Consider the following 21,271-nt stretch of genomic DNA (forward strand, 5'->3'; position numbering starts at 1 on the left):
AGGGGCCAAAATAGAAACCAACAATCAATAGCAACAAATTCAACACATAATCGTTATGTTGTTCTTCAGTAACAAAGGCTTGAATCTGAAGTTTCCATTGTACAAACAAAAGGCTTGCACAACAAGGGTCACCAATTTGCCTCTGTACACTTCCAGTTCATGTGCCATTCCTCCTCCCCCCCCCCAAAAAAAAACCTGGTTCCTGATGACTGGGCCCCTTCAGAATGGATTGGTTGGGGGGGGGAAGGGAATCAGGGACTAGCCACATGAAGAGAAATACCGTCCACTCCCATAGTAGAATACTTGATTCATTGTTACTGTAAAACAATAAAAAATATTGTATTTGTTGCTGCTGGTTGCTATTTTACTTACACACAGATGCACGCACACAAATTCATTTAGTTGCAGATAAGAAATACGACGGAGACCAATAATTTGCACAAAATTATGTTAATTTTTTATATTCCATCACCGCCTTGTTTTCACCTTCTCAAAGAAAAATTCAAACTAACTCTCCACTTAAAGAACAAGTTCTTTCTCACATCTCCTTCCTGTATACATCAAAGCTCCAGTGAAGCTTTGAACTCTGAACACAGACTACAACAGTGAAAAAGACATGACTCATACATAGTCCCGTTAACTTGGAACTGGTTTTCAGGACTCTGCCCAAAAAGTAGGTAAGTATGGTTAGCTTAAATAATAGACAATCTTCTAGTTACTTATTTGCTTTCATCATGGCACATGCTTTGAGCTATTACCATGAGGCAGAACAGTATCTGTGTTTCCTAATGAGGAATAAAACAGTCATTTCATTGTGACAACTCTCCAATAAGAGTCAGCGCAGGGACCAAGTGAAACAATGACTATGTGCAACATTACCTTGAAGTCCTAGTTATTTAAAAAAAAACCACCATGAAAATGCTTTTGTAAATGAATTTCAGTTGCACTCAATATTGTAATAATGACAGTAATACATCTGATTATAAAATGCCTTTCCCCCTAGATGTCTGTGGCTGTGAGCAAGTACTGTGAACTGCATGTCAAACAAATGTTGTTTGAAATGAGCATAAATCAATCTCCTTTTATAGGGCAACTGGTCAAGACCACAAGTAGTGTGGAAAAAATGCCTCTTTTCTCCACTAGAGGGTAGCTTCTACCTACCACACTTTAAAAACATTTTAGCAAGGACAGTCAGTAGTTTCTCCCTGAAAAAGGTTGGCTCCAGATTTCTTAATGTCAGCTGCAGAGCTGCTCATTAGAAGAATGACATGAAGCCCAGGATAAAAGGCAAAGGAGATTCTTTTCCCATAAGATTGAAAATCATCTCTAAATCACCAATTTTTATTTTCTGAGCTTTAACGGGTCTTTTTAAAATGCAAGTTCAGAGTAGTGCTTAAAACATACTGGAGACAATTGAGAGCCCAATCCTATCCAACTTTACAGATCTGATGTAGCCCCTCTGCAGCCTCGAGGTAAGGGAACAAATGTTCCCATACCTTGAGGAGGCCACTGTGACTACCTCCCCACCACAGGATGCAATGCATGCCCCATTGTCATAGCTACACTGGCACTGGAAAATTGGATAGGATTGGGCCCCTAGGATAGGTAGGTACAAAACACCTCCTGCAAAACGGAAGTGCTTTCCGCCTGCTTTTAGCAAATGTTCCAAGCTACGGGGAGCCCGGCAGGGCTCCCCGCACCTCCTGCAGCCTGCTGCATCCCTGCCTTGAAAGTAAGTGCAAAGCACACACCCCCTCATCCCCCTTAGCAACACTATTGCTGCCTCCCTCCCCTTCCCCTGCCCCTTAAAGGGACAGGGAAGCATTACACAAACTGGTGGGTCGTGACCCACCAGTCTGAGAACCACTGTTCTACTGAATACATAGGAGGCTGAGTAGGGGGTTTGATCTAACTTTGCCCTCCAAATGCTCTGTGAATACATCAATTTAAGGCACGAACAGCGCTTTAACAGCACAATCCCATCCAGAAGCAAGTCCCATTGTGTTCAGTGAGGCTTACTCCCAGGAAAGTGTACACAGGATTGCAGCCCAAGTCTTTTTGAAACCTTTTGTAGTCAACAAGAATGTTAAACTAGTGTTTAAAAACTCTGAAATGAAACCACTGACTTTGGGGTGAGGCAGAAATGGCTTTTATTGCTACTTTAGCAATAATTGTTTCAACCTCTCTCTGGCATTATCAACCTTCTGCTACTGCTTAGTTGCCAAAATCAATGGAAAAGCAAATATTATTGCAACTTTTGCATTTGTTCAGTAACTCCCTTGAAGCAAGTAAAGCCAGACAATCAATCACAATATGCAATTCCCAAAGTGCTGGGTCATCACAGAACATCCTTCAGTGTGGTTCTGCCTTCAAATTGATATTTTGTGTTTACAGAGCACACAGGAAGTTGAATTGCAGATAAGCCAGTAAAATATTTGTAAACTCATTTGAAATCACCGTAAGGAATATACACTGGGCATACCAAAATGCAGGGGCAGCCCAAGTCAATCCAGCATCCAAGATGACACCCAATTCTGCTGCCCACTCCCCAAATTCCACTGTGAACCTCTGTGCCTCAGAATGCACCATCTTCATTGCCCTCCTCCTCTTCTGCTGTTGCTGCTTCTAAACTAGCCAGGTGGGGACGTGAAGGTGATCCATTTCCCAAGCATGCTCAGGAAAAGGACTGCAGCAGCTTCGGTCTTCTGCAGCTGTGTTAAGTGTTTCAGGATGACTTTGGGGTTGGTGCAGACAACATGCAAGCTTGGGGCAAATACGGCCTTGATTCACTTGTGCTCAGTTGCCTCAGGGCTGTGTTTGTCCCAATCAGACAAAAAGTCCATCAGGGAGCTCAATATTTCAATTTAATCCCCTCCCCTTAATTTCTCACACCTCTAGCTAACAGTGTTTCAGAGGAACAGCTTGCTTCCCAATAGTGACTGTTACTGCTTCTAGCCTCTTGCAGTCTACATGGTAAACAGGGAAAGAAACATCCTTCAGTGGGTTGAATTGCCTGAAGAGGGAAAATGGGCATGATGTAAAATAGTGGTTAGCTACTGCAACAGACAGGCTTTGTGAGTACAGACTCATTAGGACTGGCGAGTAAGAGAGCAAAGGGATGCTATTGCCTCAGTGCTCTTCTACTGCACCTGAGTTAGGGGAACTGCATTATCAGGGGGAAGGATGGGGTAGAAATCCTTAAATAAACAAACCCCCACTCTCCCATTGTCAAGTGTCCCTGATACCTACTCTCAGGAAGTCACTTCTTGGGGGAGATGAAGTAGCCCTCAAGATAAAACCACCCATGCTATGCAGGAAGCTGCAGCTTTACTATTTCTGCAGTGTGTGTGAGTTTCTCTAGTTCTTATCCTGCAATATAAAAATGGGTCACGAGTGTTTGGGCAGCAGTGGCAATAGGTTGATCAGAGTGCCTGGTGTTTACCAGTGAAGGCTGTGCTTTCTATAGTTCTTGCATGGAGGGGGGATACCTGCATTGGGGGGGGGGGGTTGTCAACAGGGTTTTGTTTCCTGAAAATCCACCCTATCTTCTGGGTACAAAAAGAGAACCATTAAACTAGTATGCAATTATTCCTACTGGCAAAGTGGTTGGGAGACACTGTGGACATGGGAGTTTGAATGCCTTGCAAACCTGCCTCTTCCCTTGGGAAATAAGGGAGGGGGCATATGCTATATCTTGAGGCATCATCTCTTCTTTTCTTGTGAACCTCCCCCCATCACTTGCTTACCTGTATACAGGTTGTCCCTTGTTATCCACTGGAGTTCCATTCCAGAACCCCTAGTGGATTAAAAAAAAATCCATGGATAAAAAAACAGTGGAAAAATAGATTTAAAAACCCACTTCCAGATTTCTTGCCCCTCCATCACTCCTAATGGAATAAGGTTGTGCCTCGACATCCACATGGGTTTGATTCTGGGACCCCCTGCTGATACTATGTGATATATAAAAGCAGTTTTAAAAAATTAAAAAGTACGTACCTTTACAACTGTGGTTTAAAAACAGCTTTTCTTACTGTTGTAGAGAGGCAGTCAGTAATTAGAAATGCATAGGACCCCCTGGTTTTGCCTGGCTCCATTGAAGAATGGAATTATCACTTGCATAACCATCTCTCTCCAACAGTAAGAAAAGCAGTTTTTTAAACTGTGATTTTAAAGGGATGCATTTTTCCCCTTCTCCAGGGATCAGCACATTCCTTCTCATTTGCAGGGGCCATTTGTGTTGAGTCAAATCCGTATATAACAAGGTTGAACCTGTAGTGTGTTTTGTTCTTGTAGTTTCAATTTCAGGAGTGAAGTTGAGGTTTCTGACACATTACGTGTGTCTAAAGTATGGAGGAAAGGTACCTATAACATTCTGAGAAGGCAAGTGTTATTCTTCAGCATGTTACTTCTTTGTGGTCTCATTTGCAAAGGGGTTTGCAAAGTTTCCACTTCTGTATTCCTTATTCTCTACATATGGGAGCAAAGTGATGCAGCCTCATGCCATGTGTCTTGATATGTATGATCGGTTCTCCTTTTCCTGGTGTCTTGATATGTATGATCAGTTCTCCTTTTCCTGGCCCTGCATCCACCATGGTCCCATTATCTGGTGGTGGGTTTTTCTGCCACCATCGTCACTGCTGCTCCTTCCAGAGATAGCAGCGATATTGCAGTTGCTAGTGCCTAGTAAGCAGATGTTCAACTCTGCTATCAGAGTTACAGCATGCTGTGGGATGTGGCAGACTGGTGTGGGCGGGGGTACCCTGCTTGCAAACTGTGCCAGCCTGCCACCCGCACTGGCCACCCACACGTTAACCTGAGCTCAGTTGGTCCCAGCTGGCATCTCCTTTTCTCAGGCTCATGACAGAAGCTGCAGTCACCACTGCCTCTTCCTGCTTGCTCTTCAGGTTCTGGGAAACAAGTAGGAAGTGATGGCGGTGCCTGCAGTTTTGCCAGTCAAAAGCCAGGAGGAGCAACAGCTGTACACTCGCTAGAGCAGGTAGTCCAAATAAGCCAGTGGTGGCAATGCCTCCTGTCTGGCTCACTCACAGACTCTATAGCAGTTCTGCATACCCATGAGAGGAAGTGAAGGGGCCGCCACAGGAAACAGGCTGAAATAGGAAGCTATCAGCCAGCTGCCTACCCACTCACTCAGCTTAAGCAGTGCCAGCCAGTGCTTCCTTTTCCCTCTCACTACACAGGTTCTGGGAAGCGAATAGGATTTCATCCTACTTATACTTTGTGTCGTCCTTTGACCTATGAACTTTTTAAAATATAGGCCAACATGGCTCCCTACAACATCCATGAATCATCCATGAACATCTGCCTATCATATAGCAGCCTAACTGCAGGGCAGAAGAACTTCTTTCAAAAAGACTCTTAGAAACTCTACTTTAAATCTGTAAACAAAATTCTCTCCCAGGCAAACACACTTTCACAGTCTTTAGACTCATGCACTTTCCTGACATTCTTTTTATGCACAGTTTCACAGGCTGAAACATCACCTCTGAAAACTCAGCTGAAAACATAAGATTCATAGTGGAAAAACAGGGCCCAAAGGTAGTGGAACGATGAGAAGAAGGATGCAGGTGAACCTGTGCAGTCCTTTGTTTCTGAAGCTGAGGGAGATTTGGCCTTCTCTCCTTCTCCACAAGTGATATGCTGGAAAATGAGGGGGAATTTGTTGGCTCAGCATTATATCTCTAGACACTTTGACGTATTAGGCTTTAGAAAAATGAATTAAAATTACTGTAAATCAGAGAAATGTCAAATGTGTTTTAGAATTCAGATCCATATGTGCATAATAACCTATAGCTCTCATGCAATCACGTCAAGACGTTCAGCTGAAATGTATTTTTTCTACTGTCCAAGGCATTAAATCTAACCTAGCAACCAGCCTCAATCACAGAACATAATTTTTAAAAAAATGAGAATTCAATTTAATGTAAGCACAGCTGGTAACCAACACCAAATCTCTATTATGAGTTAATCAAGTCTTCTGGCTCCCAGAATAGTCCCCAGTTCCAGGAATCCTTTAGCTGCTGTCTGCCATTTGAGCTCAGGTATAGTTCTCACAAACAGCAGATATGGTGGTAAACATGCCCTGATCTCTAACACTTCAGAAGGCAGGTAAGACTCAACATGTAGTTAGTTACTCAGCATGTAGTTAGTCTGTGGAACACCTTGCCATAGGATGTGGTGATGGTAACTGGCCTAGATGCCTTTAAAAGGGGATTGGACCAATTTCTGGAGGAAAATTCCATCACGGGTTACAAGCCATGATGAGTATTGTGCAACCTCCTGATTTTAGAAATGGGCTATGTCAGAATGCCAGATACAGGGAAGGGCACCAGGATGCAGGTCTCTTGTTGTCTTGTGTACTCCATGGGGCATTTGGGGGCCACTATGAGATACAGGAAGCTGGATTAGATGGGCCTATGGCCTGATCCAGTGGGGCTGTTCTTATGTTCTTAGGTAGGGGCTCAATAAATGAATGAATGCTTCATACAAAAATTCTTACAGACAGACAATCAGGTGTCAGTTGTCTATGTGGAAGGAACAGTCTTTTTGAGCGCTGACATGAGGTTGCTATGGGCCATGTGGAAAGTACTACGAGGCCTCCCCCCATGGTGCCCCCCAACTGTTCCCTGGTGGTCCCTCAGGTGCTACCAATTCCCCAGGTACTGAGGTTTCAGGGGTCAAGCTGGGCAGGTGGGCCCTCTGATGAACATGGTCCCTTAATGAGCAATCAACCTAGCCAGCATCATCCCACGTTTTGTATTCAGTCACATGAGCCCCTGCCTGCAATCTGAAATGGTACAATTCAAAAGATCAATATAAATAGGAGCAGATTTAGCAGAGCACTTCCTATGCACTGTAGAAGTTTTTGTCTGTCTGAGTAAGCAGCCATACTCAGTGCCTTGAGTGCCTGAGCAGCCATAGAAGCTTTGTCCGAACAGAGCTGTGCGAGGGGAGAACTCTGCTGCTGTCCACATTGGGGATAAGTGTGACATCCAAGACAACCCTTCCCCTTGAGGGCCTGTAATCCGTTTATTGCCCTTAGAGGTAATTAGGCAGCCATAAACCCATACAGCCACCTAACACCCCTCAGGCCTCTCTAGTTCCAGTTACCAATTGCTCTTTAACTGCAAGAGCCTTCAATCCTGGTAGCCAGGCCAATTTGGGGAACCCTCCCCTGAACTGTGCTCCAGCCTGAGCCCCTCTGACTTGGCTTGAACCCAGGAGCAGGTTCCTGTTACTGGGGTCTCCAGATTCCACTCAGTCACACTGGATTAACTCCCACAACCAAGTACCCTATGTTCCACCAATCTCAATAATCCAGTCAGTTGTAAAACATAGGATTTATTGAATATAGATTTAAAGAATAGTTATACGGACAGCACTGCATCAGTCAAAGATTTCAGAATTTAGGGTAGAGCATATCAGCACAATACAATACTCAGCACTACTGAAACAATAAAAAGCTAACTCCTAACTCTAACTATCAATCACCAAAGTCTTACACTTCCAAAGTCCAGTCTGACCCATCCCTGCTGCAGTCAAGGCGGGTCCATCTTGTCAGACTGGTCAAAGCTTCAGCTCCTGATTTTGCCTCGAGGTTAACTCCTGAAGCCTTTTCCACAACTGGATATGGCCACAAGGCAGTGGAGGTTTGAGGTCAGAGTTTCCTTCTCTTAGATGAGCTGCCTTCCCAGGCTGACGAGTCCCATCTACCCAGAGGCAAAATCAGGAGCTGGAGTCCCTGAGGCAGTTCGTGGCTGTACACAGTCACGCTCTGGCAACTCCTGCGACACTGCTGGAACCAACCGTATTGGCTTTTGCCTTTCCATTGGACCATTCCAGCGACGTGGAGAGGGGGGATTTGCTGCATGGGTAACAGCCTATCCATCATACCTTCTTTACCCAGGTTTCGCGCACTGGAGAGGACACTCCAACTTCGCCATACGGCGTCGGCACAACACGGGAAGCAGCAGTTTACCTGTTATAAGTCTTCGCTCGATTGGCGTAGAGCGTGACGCCAGGGGCTGCTTCCGACAGTGGGAGAGATCATTGCATCTCATTGGGCAGCTACCACCCGCCTTAAGCTGGGCAGTCCCCAGCCAGTAAGGTGCTGCCTTGCCACGGTCCATTAACCTCACAGGGTGTGTGGGGTTTAGGGTAAAAACCGACAAGCGGATCGACAACTCTGCACCAGGCAACAGAAAACAGAAAACTCCTGCCCTAAAGCTGGGCACCTGGAATGTAAGGACAATGACACCTGGCTTCTCTGATGACCTGCAAGAAATAGACGACGCACGCAAAACAGCTGCCATCGACATGGAGCTGAGCAGACTGCGGATGGACATAGTCGCCCTTCAAGACAGACCAGGGACACACTGCACTTGCTCCCAGCGTGGAAGGGATTGCCACTCCTGAATTGGCCTTTTCAGCCACACTAGACGCTGTTCCAGAACCACCATTCAGAGCGTGATACCATAGTCTTTTGAGACTGAAGGTTGCCAACATACCATACGGTCAAAACTCAAGCCCCCATAGCCAGAGACAAAGCTAGAACAAAGGAAAGCTCTTTTCCTTCACCTTTATAGGTCTCCTGACCGACCCACCAATCAGAACTCGGTTCCAGCCTAACATTCTAGGGGTGGACATGCCACAAGCCTCCTTACTCATGGTGGAATCCCCCCTCCCAACCTGAGAAGTTCACAGCTGTACCTTGTTGTTAATCAATTTGGCCTTGGAGGCCACTTCATAGTTTGGTACGGTATCTGAGGGCCTTGTGAAGCAGCCTCCACCACAGTTCTCAGATCTGGTATGCACTAAGTAGAAGTTGGTTACAGCTGAGGCCTTGTACGCGGGCCTAGCAACATGGCTACAAGCAGAAACTTTCCATGTTCAGATATTACCTGGCTATCAATATTCACTTTTCTGTCACAATAAGAAGGTTGAATGTCATACTAAGTAGTAGTTAGTGAATAGTTATATAAATATTTCAAAACTCCTGAGTACAGAGGTGTTTGAAAATGATGTTATTTACCTTACTCAGAAGTAAATCCATTGTGTCCAGTAAGACTTGGGATGAAAACCTATTTTACCAGGAAAAAACACCTCTACTCATGAGAAACAGGCTGCCTAAGCATTAACATTTTGCAAGTGTGTGCAGCTCTGGCATTTTTTTGCCATGGGGAAGGGTCAAGTGTTGTCATGGCTATTTTTCTGAGGTGCTGCTTACCTGCATCCCCAAACAGGTTCAACTACAGTTGTGGCTGCTGCTCAGCACGTCTCCAAATCAAACTGTCTGTGCATGTACCAGTTTAGAACTCTGTGTCCTATTTCATCTTAGCAGTAGCTAAAAGGTACTACTGCCATGCTGGGTTGTTTTTTTTTTTAGTGCATAAAGAATTGCTCAAAGATCAAAGGATGTCTCAACACTGAATTCTTTGAAAGTGCAATAGCACCAGGAAGCTTCGAAACAACTGCATTGCTAGCTTTAATGCGGGATGTGTGCTATACAAACAAAACATAACCATATTTCACTTGCTAGCACAATATGTTTCCCTCCTATTGTCTGTTACCTCAGAGATTCCAGTCTCAGAATTAGCCACAACCAACCACTGCTATCCAAGCCTGCTTGCTGATTTTACTTGTTTACAGGCTTAATGGAAGATTTCAGTGCTAACAGGAATTAAAATAGCATTTAAAGGGTTTCATCATTTCCAAATTATCCCTCACAAGCAGCGCAGAGAGAAAATGAGTTTCAAAGTAAATGAATAATATTCTTTCGTATAACAATCTCCAAATCTTGAAATTTTCTTGGGAGGCTCTCTTGTAGGCCCCGTTGCTGTCTGAAATGCAGCTTGTGGGGATACACAAGAGACACATCTTTCACAGTGGTGCCCCACTGTACAGAATTCCCTCATGTGGGAGGTATGGCATGGTCTCTCCCTGCCAGTTTTTCAGAAGAGGTTGAAAACATTGATTCAGCAGGCCTTCTACAATTACTTCTTATTTTTATAATTTTTAACACACACAAAAATTTGATTGCCTGCTTTGTTGCTGGTTTGTTTTTTAATTGTTTTTATTGCTCAACATTTTTAATTTCATGAAGTAGAGGGCTCTCCCACATTGGAGGCTGTCAAGCAAAAGTTGGACAACCTCCTCTCAAGGATGCTGGAACAGTTCCCTGCAATGACCTCCAAGGCACCAACATTCTATGTTGGTATACTTATCCTATAAAATAAGATATAAGGTAAATAAGATATACATAAGGTAAATGTATACTTATCCTATAAAATAAGTATACATTGACTAGTAATCCCTCTCCATAAGGATCACATGGCATGTAGAACTACTATCTTAAGATAAGGACACACACACACAAAAATCAACTGCTGTATTAAAAGGAAAGAAAACATAAGATTTGTTTTGTTCTTAAAAGAGTGGTCAGATCATGGCACACCAAGGCACTGAAATAAATGCTGGCTCAAATGAAGGAGTGGTAACTGGTATTTGGGGCTCAGACCCTTCTTCTGCCATGTGCTCAGATTGCAGCCTTGGGTAAATCGCTTGTCTCCATCTAATCAAGCATTCTTTTTTTCACCACTAGCTAGCCAAATGTCTTAAAGTTGCCTTAGGAGATCAGCTTATTTTTTAATCTGACAACCAGAGTTTAAAAACCACATCAAATCTGGTCAAACCCAATTTGGTATTTTAAAGTTTGCACTATGATCAGAATATATTTCAACATAAATGCACCCATTTGTTCTGTTGCTGAACACTGCAAAAGGGCCATGAATCCTAACAAGCAAAGAGACAGCAAAGTAAGCAACTGATCAGTATTACTGCAAAGATGACAATAGATTCTTCAATATTTTCCAAAATCTGAAAGGGGAGGTGGAAAGTAGGATTATTCTTTGCAGTGTCATCAATGTACATGGTGCTTTACATTTAATTAAAAAAATGGCTACCTGCCCAATGGGACTTGTAATTCCCACTTTAGAGTTGAACAGGTTAAGCATGAATTAAGCAATGGATGGCTACCAGTGTCTTGTCCAGGGTCAACATCTCTTAATATTTGACTAAAATTATTCCTTTATGAAGTATGTAGAATACTGTATGTATTCTGCATGTCCACATTTCTCCTACACAGGCAGAGAAAGTGACACCTGGCATCCTGAGAATCACAGGCTTCCTGTTTTAAAGCAGTGGTTCCCAACCTTTCAAAGCCCACAGACCACTGAGGCAAAAATTGGAATTATTCTGGACCAATGCAACCCCACCCACCACCTTGCACACAAAAATACAATTAAATTTGTAATAATTAGATTTATTATTTATAGAGAAAATTTGGGAGTTGTTTTGTTCTAGACTGCAGGCAGTTCTTTCTCCTCCCTCTTTGATGGTCCATGGAGAACCATCTCCTGAGTGAGCACTCCCCACGGACGACCAGAGAGGGCAGAGAACTGACTGCCCACAGCCACAGCTGACACTTCAGTGCTGCCTGCAGCTGTGGACAGTCTGTTCTCCACCCTCTCTGGTAGTCTGTGGGGGAGTGCTCGCTCTGCGAGATGATGGAGGTGACAGAAGGCAATCTGTTTTTCTGAGAACTTGCAGACCACTTCTCAGACTAACGCGGACCACTTGTGGTCCACAAGCCACAGGTTGTGAACCAATGTTTTAAAGGCAAGATTCTAGACCTAGTGACTAGAAAGAAACGCTTGTAAATATGTGAGCAAGGTTCAGACCTGAACTGGGTCAACTCCAATCATGTTCAGTGCAAGGCTTAGAAATTGGTACAAGTTCATTTGCTTAGAGCAGGGGTGTCTAAACTTTTTGGCAGGAGGGCCACATTACCTCTCTGACACTGTGTTGGGGTCCAGGAAAAAAAAAGAATTAATTTACATTTCAAATTTGAATAAATTTACATAAATTTACCTGAATGAATATATTAGAGATGGAACTTACATGAATGAATGAAGGTCTTGCAATAGCTTAAGGCCTATAAAAAGCCTTGTACAAAGCAAGGCAGGCCTTTTCTTCACTGCCTCTGCTGTATCACAGACATGAAACAGCAAACAGTGGAGGGAGCCCTCGTCCCACAGCTCACACAAGAGGTCGAACAGTCACCCTCATGCTGACAGCAGTTGCATCGGGCCAGCACAGGCTCGAGCAAGTCTCCAGAGGGCCAGAGGCTCATTGGAGACTGGGGGCTCCCCATGGGCCAGATTGGGAGTCCCCGAGGGCCACAAGTGACCCCCAGCCAGGGTTTGGGCACCCCTGGCTTAGAGATACAGACATGATTCCCTGAAATTAAACACCTAGCGATTCTGTTGGTACTTCGCTTTCCCAAAGGAAGAATTATTTCAACTAACTCAAAGATTTATACTTTTTCTGAAGCCATTCCATAATAAAAAAAGCTATTTATGTTTAATGCATAGATATGTGTAATACAGAGAGAGAGAGAGAGAGAGAGAGAGAGAGAGAGAGAGTGTATGTTGTGGAAAAAACAATTTTTTGTTTTTAATGTCAAAATGTCCCTGAGGAAACTTAACTGTGATTTGGCATCATATTAAAATTGGCAAACTACGGTTTGCAATTGGGACTAGAACCAGGACCTGTGGTTCAAAGTGAATTTGCAAACATTGGCTTGTATTAGCTGTATTTTGTGGTGATGTGAATTGATTTCCCTAGATGCAACTGCACCTAGAGTTCTGAGCAGACCAAAAAAAATGCAAGCAGATGAGCATCTCTAAGTCATGGCTGGGCATCAAGATGGTGTCTGAATTGAGCCAGCAGGGCTGCAAGAGAGAAAATTCAAGAGACTGCCATCTGGTATACAATGAAAGTCAGGTGTGCTCCAATCCTATTGAGAGCACAGTATTCTTAAGAGGACAGAGCGCAAATGAATTCAGTGTACCACCAGAGTTAGGTGTGCCCATTCCCAGTGCTGCCAGATGGCAGAGAGTGCAGTCAACTCATGCCAATTAGTGTTCAGTCTGCATAGTTGGAAAGAAAGTATTAACGCCACATGGGGGATAATTACTTTCTTTAGTGAAAAAACATTCATAATCTTTATTCAACCCAAGGGAAATGTGTTACATTTGCTAATGGTTTCTAACTCAGCAACTTCATGTTCCAGCATTCTAGCCTTTCACTGACCCCGTTGCCTTTAAGAATGGTAATTCTGAAATCCAATATAGAATGTGCTGGGGAACAAAAATTCAGCCCCCTCTGTTTTTCCAGACCCTACTTTATCAGAATGCATATTGTGGTTTCAGTGTACAATACTTTGGTTATGCACCAGAGAAGCAGCTTTATAATGAGTCAGACCATTGGGTCATTTGGTTCATTGTCTACAGACTCTGACAGCGGTTCTCCAGTATGTCAGACACCAGTGCTTCCCAATCCTACCTACAGATGCTGGCAATTGAACTCACAACCTTCTCATGCAAAATAAGAGATCTATGGCCTCTCCCAAAGATCTTGTAAAGTCTTCAAGGTGTTCAACTCTGCTGGTTTCATTATTATTAATTTAAACAGCATCATCAATGTGCATGGCATCTTACAAAGAGTGAAAAGGCAGGTCCCTGTTCAAAGAGGCTTACAATCTAGATACGGACACAAGAGAGACAACAGGGAGAGGGAATGCAGGCAGGAGAACATTAATTATTGTTTTAGCTGCGTGGACTTAGTTTTAATATGGTAAGGAATGGGGACTAAGGCAAGGAGCCAAAGGTTTCATGAAAAAGGTGAGTTTTAAGGAGGGATTAAATGAGTAATTAAGGGCACGATCCTAACCAACTTTCCAGCATCGACATAAGGGCAATGAAGCTCCAAGGTAAGGGAACAAATATTCCCTTACTTTGAGGAGGCGTCTGTGAGTGCCACCCAACTGCAGGATGCAGCACATGCCCCATTGGCAAAGCTATGACAGTGCAGGAAAGTCGGTTAAGACTGAGGCCTAAGTATCCTAGAGGGGTTCTGAGAGACACTTCCAGGCACTACAGGCAGCAAGAGAGAAATGACGAAGTCATTTGAGGAAGCAAGTGAACTTTGGACAGTTGAGGGTGATGTAGATGAAAGAGCAAAGGAGAAGAGTGTAGCAGGACATGAGGACTAAGAGGTAAGGACACACAGAGTGATGAAGGGCTTTGAAAAGAAGGAGAAGGTACTTGCTCAGGGAGGTTGATAACTACTTCAGGATAACTGCTTCAAACTAACAGCCCAATCCACCGCTGCCCTAGCGCCACTGCTGTGACTGCAGCGCTAGGTGTCAAAAATGTGCTGTAAGACAAGTTTGTGCCACCCAGAGAGCAAGCTGCACTGGCAGGGAGGCCTGCGCTGCCCAATTGGCGCAGCAGTGAGAGCCCTAGCAGTTGCTGGAATACAGATAAACCCTGAGTGGCATAGGGTCATCGGAGAGTAGAGGGAGGAGGTGGAGGAGGCGTTCCTGAGCAGAGAGAGAGAGTGGAGAGAGAGGGCAGAACAGGGGGAGGGACAGGCCCAGGAAAGGGTGGGACTGGCGGAGGCATTCTCAGCTGCATCCCATCCCCCATGTCAGAACATGGGGCTTCTCAAGTCTGCACCAGTGAAATAGGTGGTGCAGACTCAAGATGCCCCATTGTGCAGGCTGGGGTATTTACTTGGGGTAAGGGGACGAATGTCCCCTTCCCCTGAGGAGACCTCCAGCCTGCTCTGATCCAGCACAGGATCCAAGGGTAGCCGTTTAGCGCTGCTCTCCTGCACTGGAAAAGACTGGGCCCTAACAGCCCAATCCTGAGCTGCCCAGGGCACATGGCTGCAGCTGCGCCGAAAACGGCTCCCGCTGCATCCTGCGCGCCTCAGCCTGCTGCAGGTGGCACCTTGGGAGAAGGAGACTTTCGTCCCCTTCTCCCAGGTAAGGGAAGCAGCCCTGCAATGGGGCTACTCACTTTACCGCCGACCAAAAGGTGGGCAGTAAGGTAAAGCCGTTCGTGTAGGGCGCCGAGCCCCACACGAATGCCTTGGATAAGGTGGAGCAGAGCTCCATAGAACCCGCCTCCCTCTGGCACACCTCCCGCCCACCCTCTCTCCACCTCCCCATCACACCTCCTCACCACCCTCTCTCTGCCCTCTGCCTGCCTCCCCCCTCCCTGGAAGGCCTCCTCCCTGCCCCCCTTCCAGCCCCTGCTTACCGTGCTGCAACTTGGTGGTCCATGAGACCTCCAAGCAGCGGAGGATGGGCACCCGCCCCGCCCCGTGCTAGCCCAGCACCAGCCAGTGCAGGGCTAGCATGGGTGCTTGCCCGGTGGAAAGCCTCACAGACGTGCCTTACAGCACGTTTGCAACAGTGCGCTCTAGTGGAGAACCGGAGCGCCGAGCACAGGATTGGGCTCTAATACAGCTACTATTCAGAGAGTTATCACAAAATTCAGAAATTTGGTCCAACTTTCCCTTAGGCTACTTCATCATAAAAACATCTTATGCCACAAATACAACAGCACAACCCCAAGCAATACCGAAGAAAGCCAAGTGAATACTATCAGATGACAAATACTTTAGTGTTGAATGTCAACTCAATGGCTGCTTCCAAGCTCTGCATAGTCACAGATTTTTGCTGTGACTCTGGACTAAACTAGTAATAAATGCTGTTTATGCATTTAACAATACTTGCTTGATACTGAAATATACCCTTTAATGACATGCCACAGCAGAGTACTACTTCTAATTGCTCATACTGTTTGAGGGTCAGCACTCCAACCACTTTGCATAATCATCTCCAGCTGTGAACAAAGAAATGACCTTACCTACCAACTTGGAATAGCAGTTTTATAAACCTGGAACTATGCTAAAGAGAAAGAGAAAAGGATGAAGGAAAGAGTGAAAATCTGCCTTCCATGCTCCCAGGCCTGATCACAGCTCCTCAACACAGCTGATATTTAATAATTCAAAATCAAAACACACAAGGTCAAATGGCATGATTAATGTCATATCTAGTTTGGTCCTGGGATTCTGACTTTGGAGCAAGGCTGGAGCTTCCTCTTCCCCTAATATTGCAATAACCAAGTTGAGTTGCATTACTCTTGCAGGTGAAGTATCAGAACTGTTTCTTAAAGGAATATAGTACTGGCAATGACAATTCTAGCTAACACTAATTGTAGGAAACATTCTTCCATTATATGTTTTCAGATACAGTATTAAAATACGAATTATTGCTTGCTTTCCCAAAGACTAGCACAAGGCAGCTTTTTTAAAAATTAACAATCACAACATTCATTGCTTTTGCAAGAAACAATTTTATATTCAGATTTATGTAATGGCTTTCTTTACAGAAACTAAAGCTGGCATGCTCTTTTTTTAAAGGAACATCAAACACTTTGGAGCATATCTCTAAAATGTATTTCTCAGGACATGAAGTACCTTGTAATTTTTAATTTCCAGCTGCCATTTATTAAGAAGAGAAAGCAAGCAATAAACCAAAAAGATGTCAATCAATATTACTTTATTGCAACATAAAGAAAACAGCCTTATAACATACCAAAAATATCCCAATTCCACAAAGATCCACGAATGCACCAAAAAAGGAACCCATTTTTTACTACATCAATGAAGCATATATATTTAAAATGTGAGTCCACTTGGGTTGTGTGGATGAAGCCTTCTTCTGAAATTATGCAAACCAGGCTGAAATCCTACACATATTTACCTGGGAGTTAGCCCCACTGAACTCAATGGGACTTAGTTCTGAGTACACATGCACAGGACTGGCCTATTAGCCATGTTTGTGTGTGTGTGTGGGGGGGGAATTATTACTTCTTTCTGAAGAGGTCTTCATGTGTGCAGTCCCCACTACTCGATTGGGAAGAAGAATACTGTGCACAGCACATTTACTGTGCCCATCTACTGACATATGACGTTCTGCCCATTGGATTAGGGTGTTATGAGCCTAACTACAAACAGTTTACTATAGTTAATAATTGGTAACCACAAGTAAATAATCAGTATAGCAATTACTTACTTAAAATACACTATATGAATATATATACTATGTACATATATGATACATGTGAATTTCTGATATGTTCAAATTATATGTTCATAACTAGATATGAGCGCTCATGTTTACATATTTACAAAACTTGCTATGTCAAAGTGTGCAAAGGTTATGATTTAATTTTCTGTATATAAAAGTAACATCTAGCTGCAATTACCTGATGAAATTATCTTTTCTCGATGGGTAGTACTAACTGTACATTTTTTTTAAAAAGCCTTTTAAAAACTTCTCATACCTCTACTTAATTTTATAGCACAAAAGACATTTGGTCCATAAGTCTAAAATCTACTATATATCCTAGAGCTCTTTTATAATATAAGATTAGATACAAAACAAGCCATATGGAAAACAATCTGTACACCCACATGTTCATTCTGCTTTTTTAAAATTCAATTTTATTAAATGTGTCAGTGCTTATCATCATACATTACAGAGATCAGCACGCATATACCAGATGGGAAAGAGGAAGCAATTTTAATGTATGTATTTCTGAAAGCTAAGATGATTTGCAAAACTGTGAAAGAGCTGTACATACCTGGGATACAGAGGCATTTGTAACTTGTTCCAACACTACGACAAATGCCATGCGCACAAGGATTCAAAGCGCAGAAGTCAATTCGCTGGGCACAGGCAGGCCCTGTGAACCCTGGACTACAACTACAAGAATAAGAAAGTCGGTCTGCATAGCATGTCCCATTGTTCTGGCAAGGGAATGAAGCACAGGGATCCACTTTTTCTTCACAAGATGCTCCTACATACCCTGAAAAGCATAAGCAAATGGCACATGTGCCACTCAATCATTTTAATAATCAAGTAATGAACAAAGCATGCATTCTAGCATTTTCACATATAGGATATTGACACAACTCAAATGTGAATCAAGGAAATTGACTGAAGCAACATTATTTCCTCTCATCTTATTATATAGCGCCATTTAGTGGCTTTGATGTGTGGGAGGATGGAATTTCAAAGATATTTCCAGAAACTTGCACTGTGCCCTTCCCTTGAATCATTAAAAAATAATGCTGCAGCTTGAGAATATCCTTAAGTCATTTTACCTCTGTACTTTGTGATGAAGATGCTTTGTCCTTTGTTCCTGCAAGGACACATCTGCTGCTAGATATGGCCTCTTCCCCAGCTGCTCCTGGACCTCCTGGCAATTATTTCTGAACTTATTCATCTCACTTTTCCCTTCCATGTGTTAAGATATGAGACACTCTATTTCTGTCATAAGGAAACTGGATGGAGGTTCTTTAAGTTAAAAGAAACTGTGAGATCTCCCAGGGACAATTAACAATGGTGACAAAGAAGGCCAGGAAGAGATTACTATGAGCAGTACTACCACTATGCATGCAGTGCGGGTGGCAGATTGGGGGAGCATTCAGTTTCCCACTTTAAATCCCTCCCAGTCAGTTGATCTACTGAAACTTGACTGACTGTGAACTGGCCAGCCTGTGAATGACTCTTGAATAAGTCTGCCGCAAGCTGGGATATTCACTGAGGAGTGCATTTGATTTACTTATGTATTAACAATGTGGGTTCAAGTCAGCATACATCAATAGTAAATACAATACAATAACACCTGGCAGTTAAAGTTACAAAATAAAAGCAGCATAGCCAGCAGCAAACCATTAAAAGAATCTCAAAGACCATAACAAGCACAGTAGGGACTTCACCAGACATCTAAAGGTTACAAAGATGGCATCATTGCATCAAAGTGTGATGAGGGCTCCAAAGCCCTCTCAGCTAACAAATCTGTACCTGAGTAAGGGCTCCAACCTCAGACTACAGACCATCAAGACACAAGCTGAGAAAGCCTCTAGTTTGCCTCTTTAAGTAGCAGCTAGGAGCCCTCCAAGTTACTTGATCTATTCATAAGTAAAGCACCAGAGCTTGCTGTTTTGGACAGCAAGCTTGGATACCTCCTCCTGGGAATTTGTGCTTATGTCTTTGGTGCATTCAAATGCTGACCCTGAAAGAGTAGCAGCAGGATATTCCAGGAAGAAAAGAAACAAAAAGGAATATGACCTTTGTAACAGAAGTGGGAGGGGGAAATAGGTTAGATTACGTTTGTCAGTATATATAGTCTTTGTTAGGATATTCCTTTAATTGTTCTTACTGCCACAGGGCCCAATCCTATCCCACTTTCCAGCACTAGTGCTGCCACAATGCAGCCCCAAAGTAAGGAAACAAACATTCCCTTACCTTGAGGAGGCCTCTGTGACTGTGCCCACCACTGCAGGATGCAGTGCATGCCCCACTGACAAGACTGCATCAGTGCTGGAAATTTGGACAGGATTGGACCCACAGTCTTCTAACTGTGAGAGCACCTTCTATACTATGCACATTATGTTATTGGATACAATTACACAACCAAACTGGAAGTCTATCTTTATAAATTGTATATGTAAATCAGTATTTATACATATACATCACTTCTCGTCTAGACAGGCTAGTAGACAGTGCTGGGGGAGAGGTAGCGGCTGTGGTGCATGTCGGCACCAACGATGTGGGCAAGTGTAGCTGGGAGGTCCTGGAGGCCAAATTTAGGCTTTTAGGCAGGAAGCTGAAAGCCAGGACCTCAAAGGTAGCGTTCTCTGAAGTGCTACCTGTTCCACGCGCAGGGCCAGCTAGGCAGGCGGAGATCAGGGGTCTCAATGCGTGGATGAGACGGTGGTGTAGGGAGGAGGGGTTTAGATTCGTTAGGCACTGGGGAACGTTTTGGGACAAGCGGGGCCTGTACAAGAGGGACGGGCTCCATTTGAACCAGAATGGAACCAGACTGCTGGCGCATAACATTAAAAAGGTGGCAGAGCAGCTTTTAAACTGATCCCTGGGGGAAGGCCGACAGGAGCCGAGGGGCATCCGGTTCGGGACTCCTCATCCCTATGGGATGAGGATGGGGAGGTTAGAGAACAACAAGACAAAGGCAGGGTAGGAGAAGAAATTGGGAAAGGTAGGGTGATGGGATGTGATAGACGGTTTGGCACAATGAGAGGATGCGGGGACAAAGGAGCGAATAAGCAGCCCATCCTGGGGCATTCCGTGTATAAATGCTTTTATGCAAATGCCCGAAGTCTACGAGCAAAGGTGGGAGAACTGGAATGTCTGGTGACAAGGGAAAATATTGACATAGTGGGCATAACGGAAACCTGGTGGAATGCGGAGAATCAGTGGGATACCGCAATCCCGGGCTATAAACTCTACAGGAGGGACAGGCAGGGGCGTGTTGGAGGTGGGGTGGCCCTTTATGTTAAGGAAGGGATAGAATCCAGCAAAGTAGAGATTGAAGGTGGGTCCGACTCCACCGTAGAATCTCTGTGGGTTAAATTACCAGGCTTGTGCAGCGATGTAATACTGGGGGCGTGCTATCGTCCTCCAGACCAGAAATCTGATGGGGACCTTGAAATGAGGAAACAGATCAGGGAGGTGACAAGGAAGGACAGGGTTGTAATCATGGGGGACTTCAATTATCCTCATATTGACTGGGTCAATTTGTGTTCTGGTCACGATAAGGAAACCGGATTTCTTGACGTGCTGAATGACTGTGGCTTAGATCAGCTAGTCAAGGAGCCCACCAGAGGACAGGTGACTCTGGATTTAATTTTGTGCGGTACGCAGGACCTGGTTAGAGATGTAAACGTTACTGAGCCATTGGGGAACAGTGATCATGCTGCGATCCGTTTTGATGTGCACGTTGGGGGAAGAATACCAAGCAAATCTCTAACAAAAACCCTTGACTTCCGACGGGCGGACTTCCCTCAAATGAGGAGGCTGGTTAGAAGGAGGTTGAAAGGGAGGGTAAAAAGAGTCCAGTCTCTCCAGAGTGCATGGAGGCTGCTTAAAACAACAGTAATAGAGGCCCAGCAGAGGTGTATACCGCAAAGAAAGAAGGGTTCCACTAAATCCAGGAGAGTGCCCGCATGGCTAACCAGCCAAGTTAGAGAGGCTGTGAAGGGCAAGGAAGCTTCCTTCCGTAAATGGAAGTCTTGCCCTAATGAAGAGAATAAAAAGGAACATAAACTGTGGCAAAAGAAATGTAAGAAGGTGATAGGGGAGGCCAAGCGAGACTATGAGGAACGCATGGCCAGCAACATTAAGGGGAATAATAAAAGCTTCTTCAAATATGTTAGAAGCAGGAAACCCGCCAGAGAAGCGGTTGGCCCTCTGGATGGTGAGGGAGGGAAAGGGGAGATAAAAGGAGACTTAGAGATGGCAGAGAAATTA

The 21,271-nt window shown here is 44.2% G+C and overlaps 1 protein-coding gene across 1 annotated transcript in view; it reads right to left on the reverse strand.

Annotated features, from left to right (window-relative positions):
- DNER (delta/notch like EGF repeat containing) overlaps positions 1-21,271 on the reverse strand; it is a 150,391-nt gene that overhangs the window by 12,554 nt on the left and 116,566 nt on the right. Inside the window, exon 8 of the mRNA XM_066620820.1 lies at positions 17,580-17,804. Coding sequence (XP_066476917.1) covers positions 17,580-17,804 — 225 coding nt within the window. The remainder of the gene's footprint in view (positions 1-17,579; positions 17,805-21,271) is intronic.

This window comes from Tiliqua scincoides, chromosome 3 (genome assembly GCF_035046505.1).
Source record: "Tiliqua scincoides isolate rTilSci1 chromosome 3, rTilSci1.hap2, whole genome shotgun sequence".
Taxonomy (NCBI): domain Eukaryota; kingdom Metazoa; phylum Chordata; class Lepidosauria; order Squamata; family Scincidae; genus Tiliqua; species Tiliqua scincoides.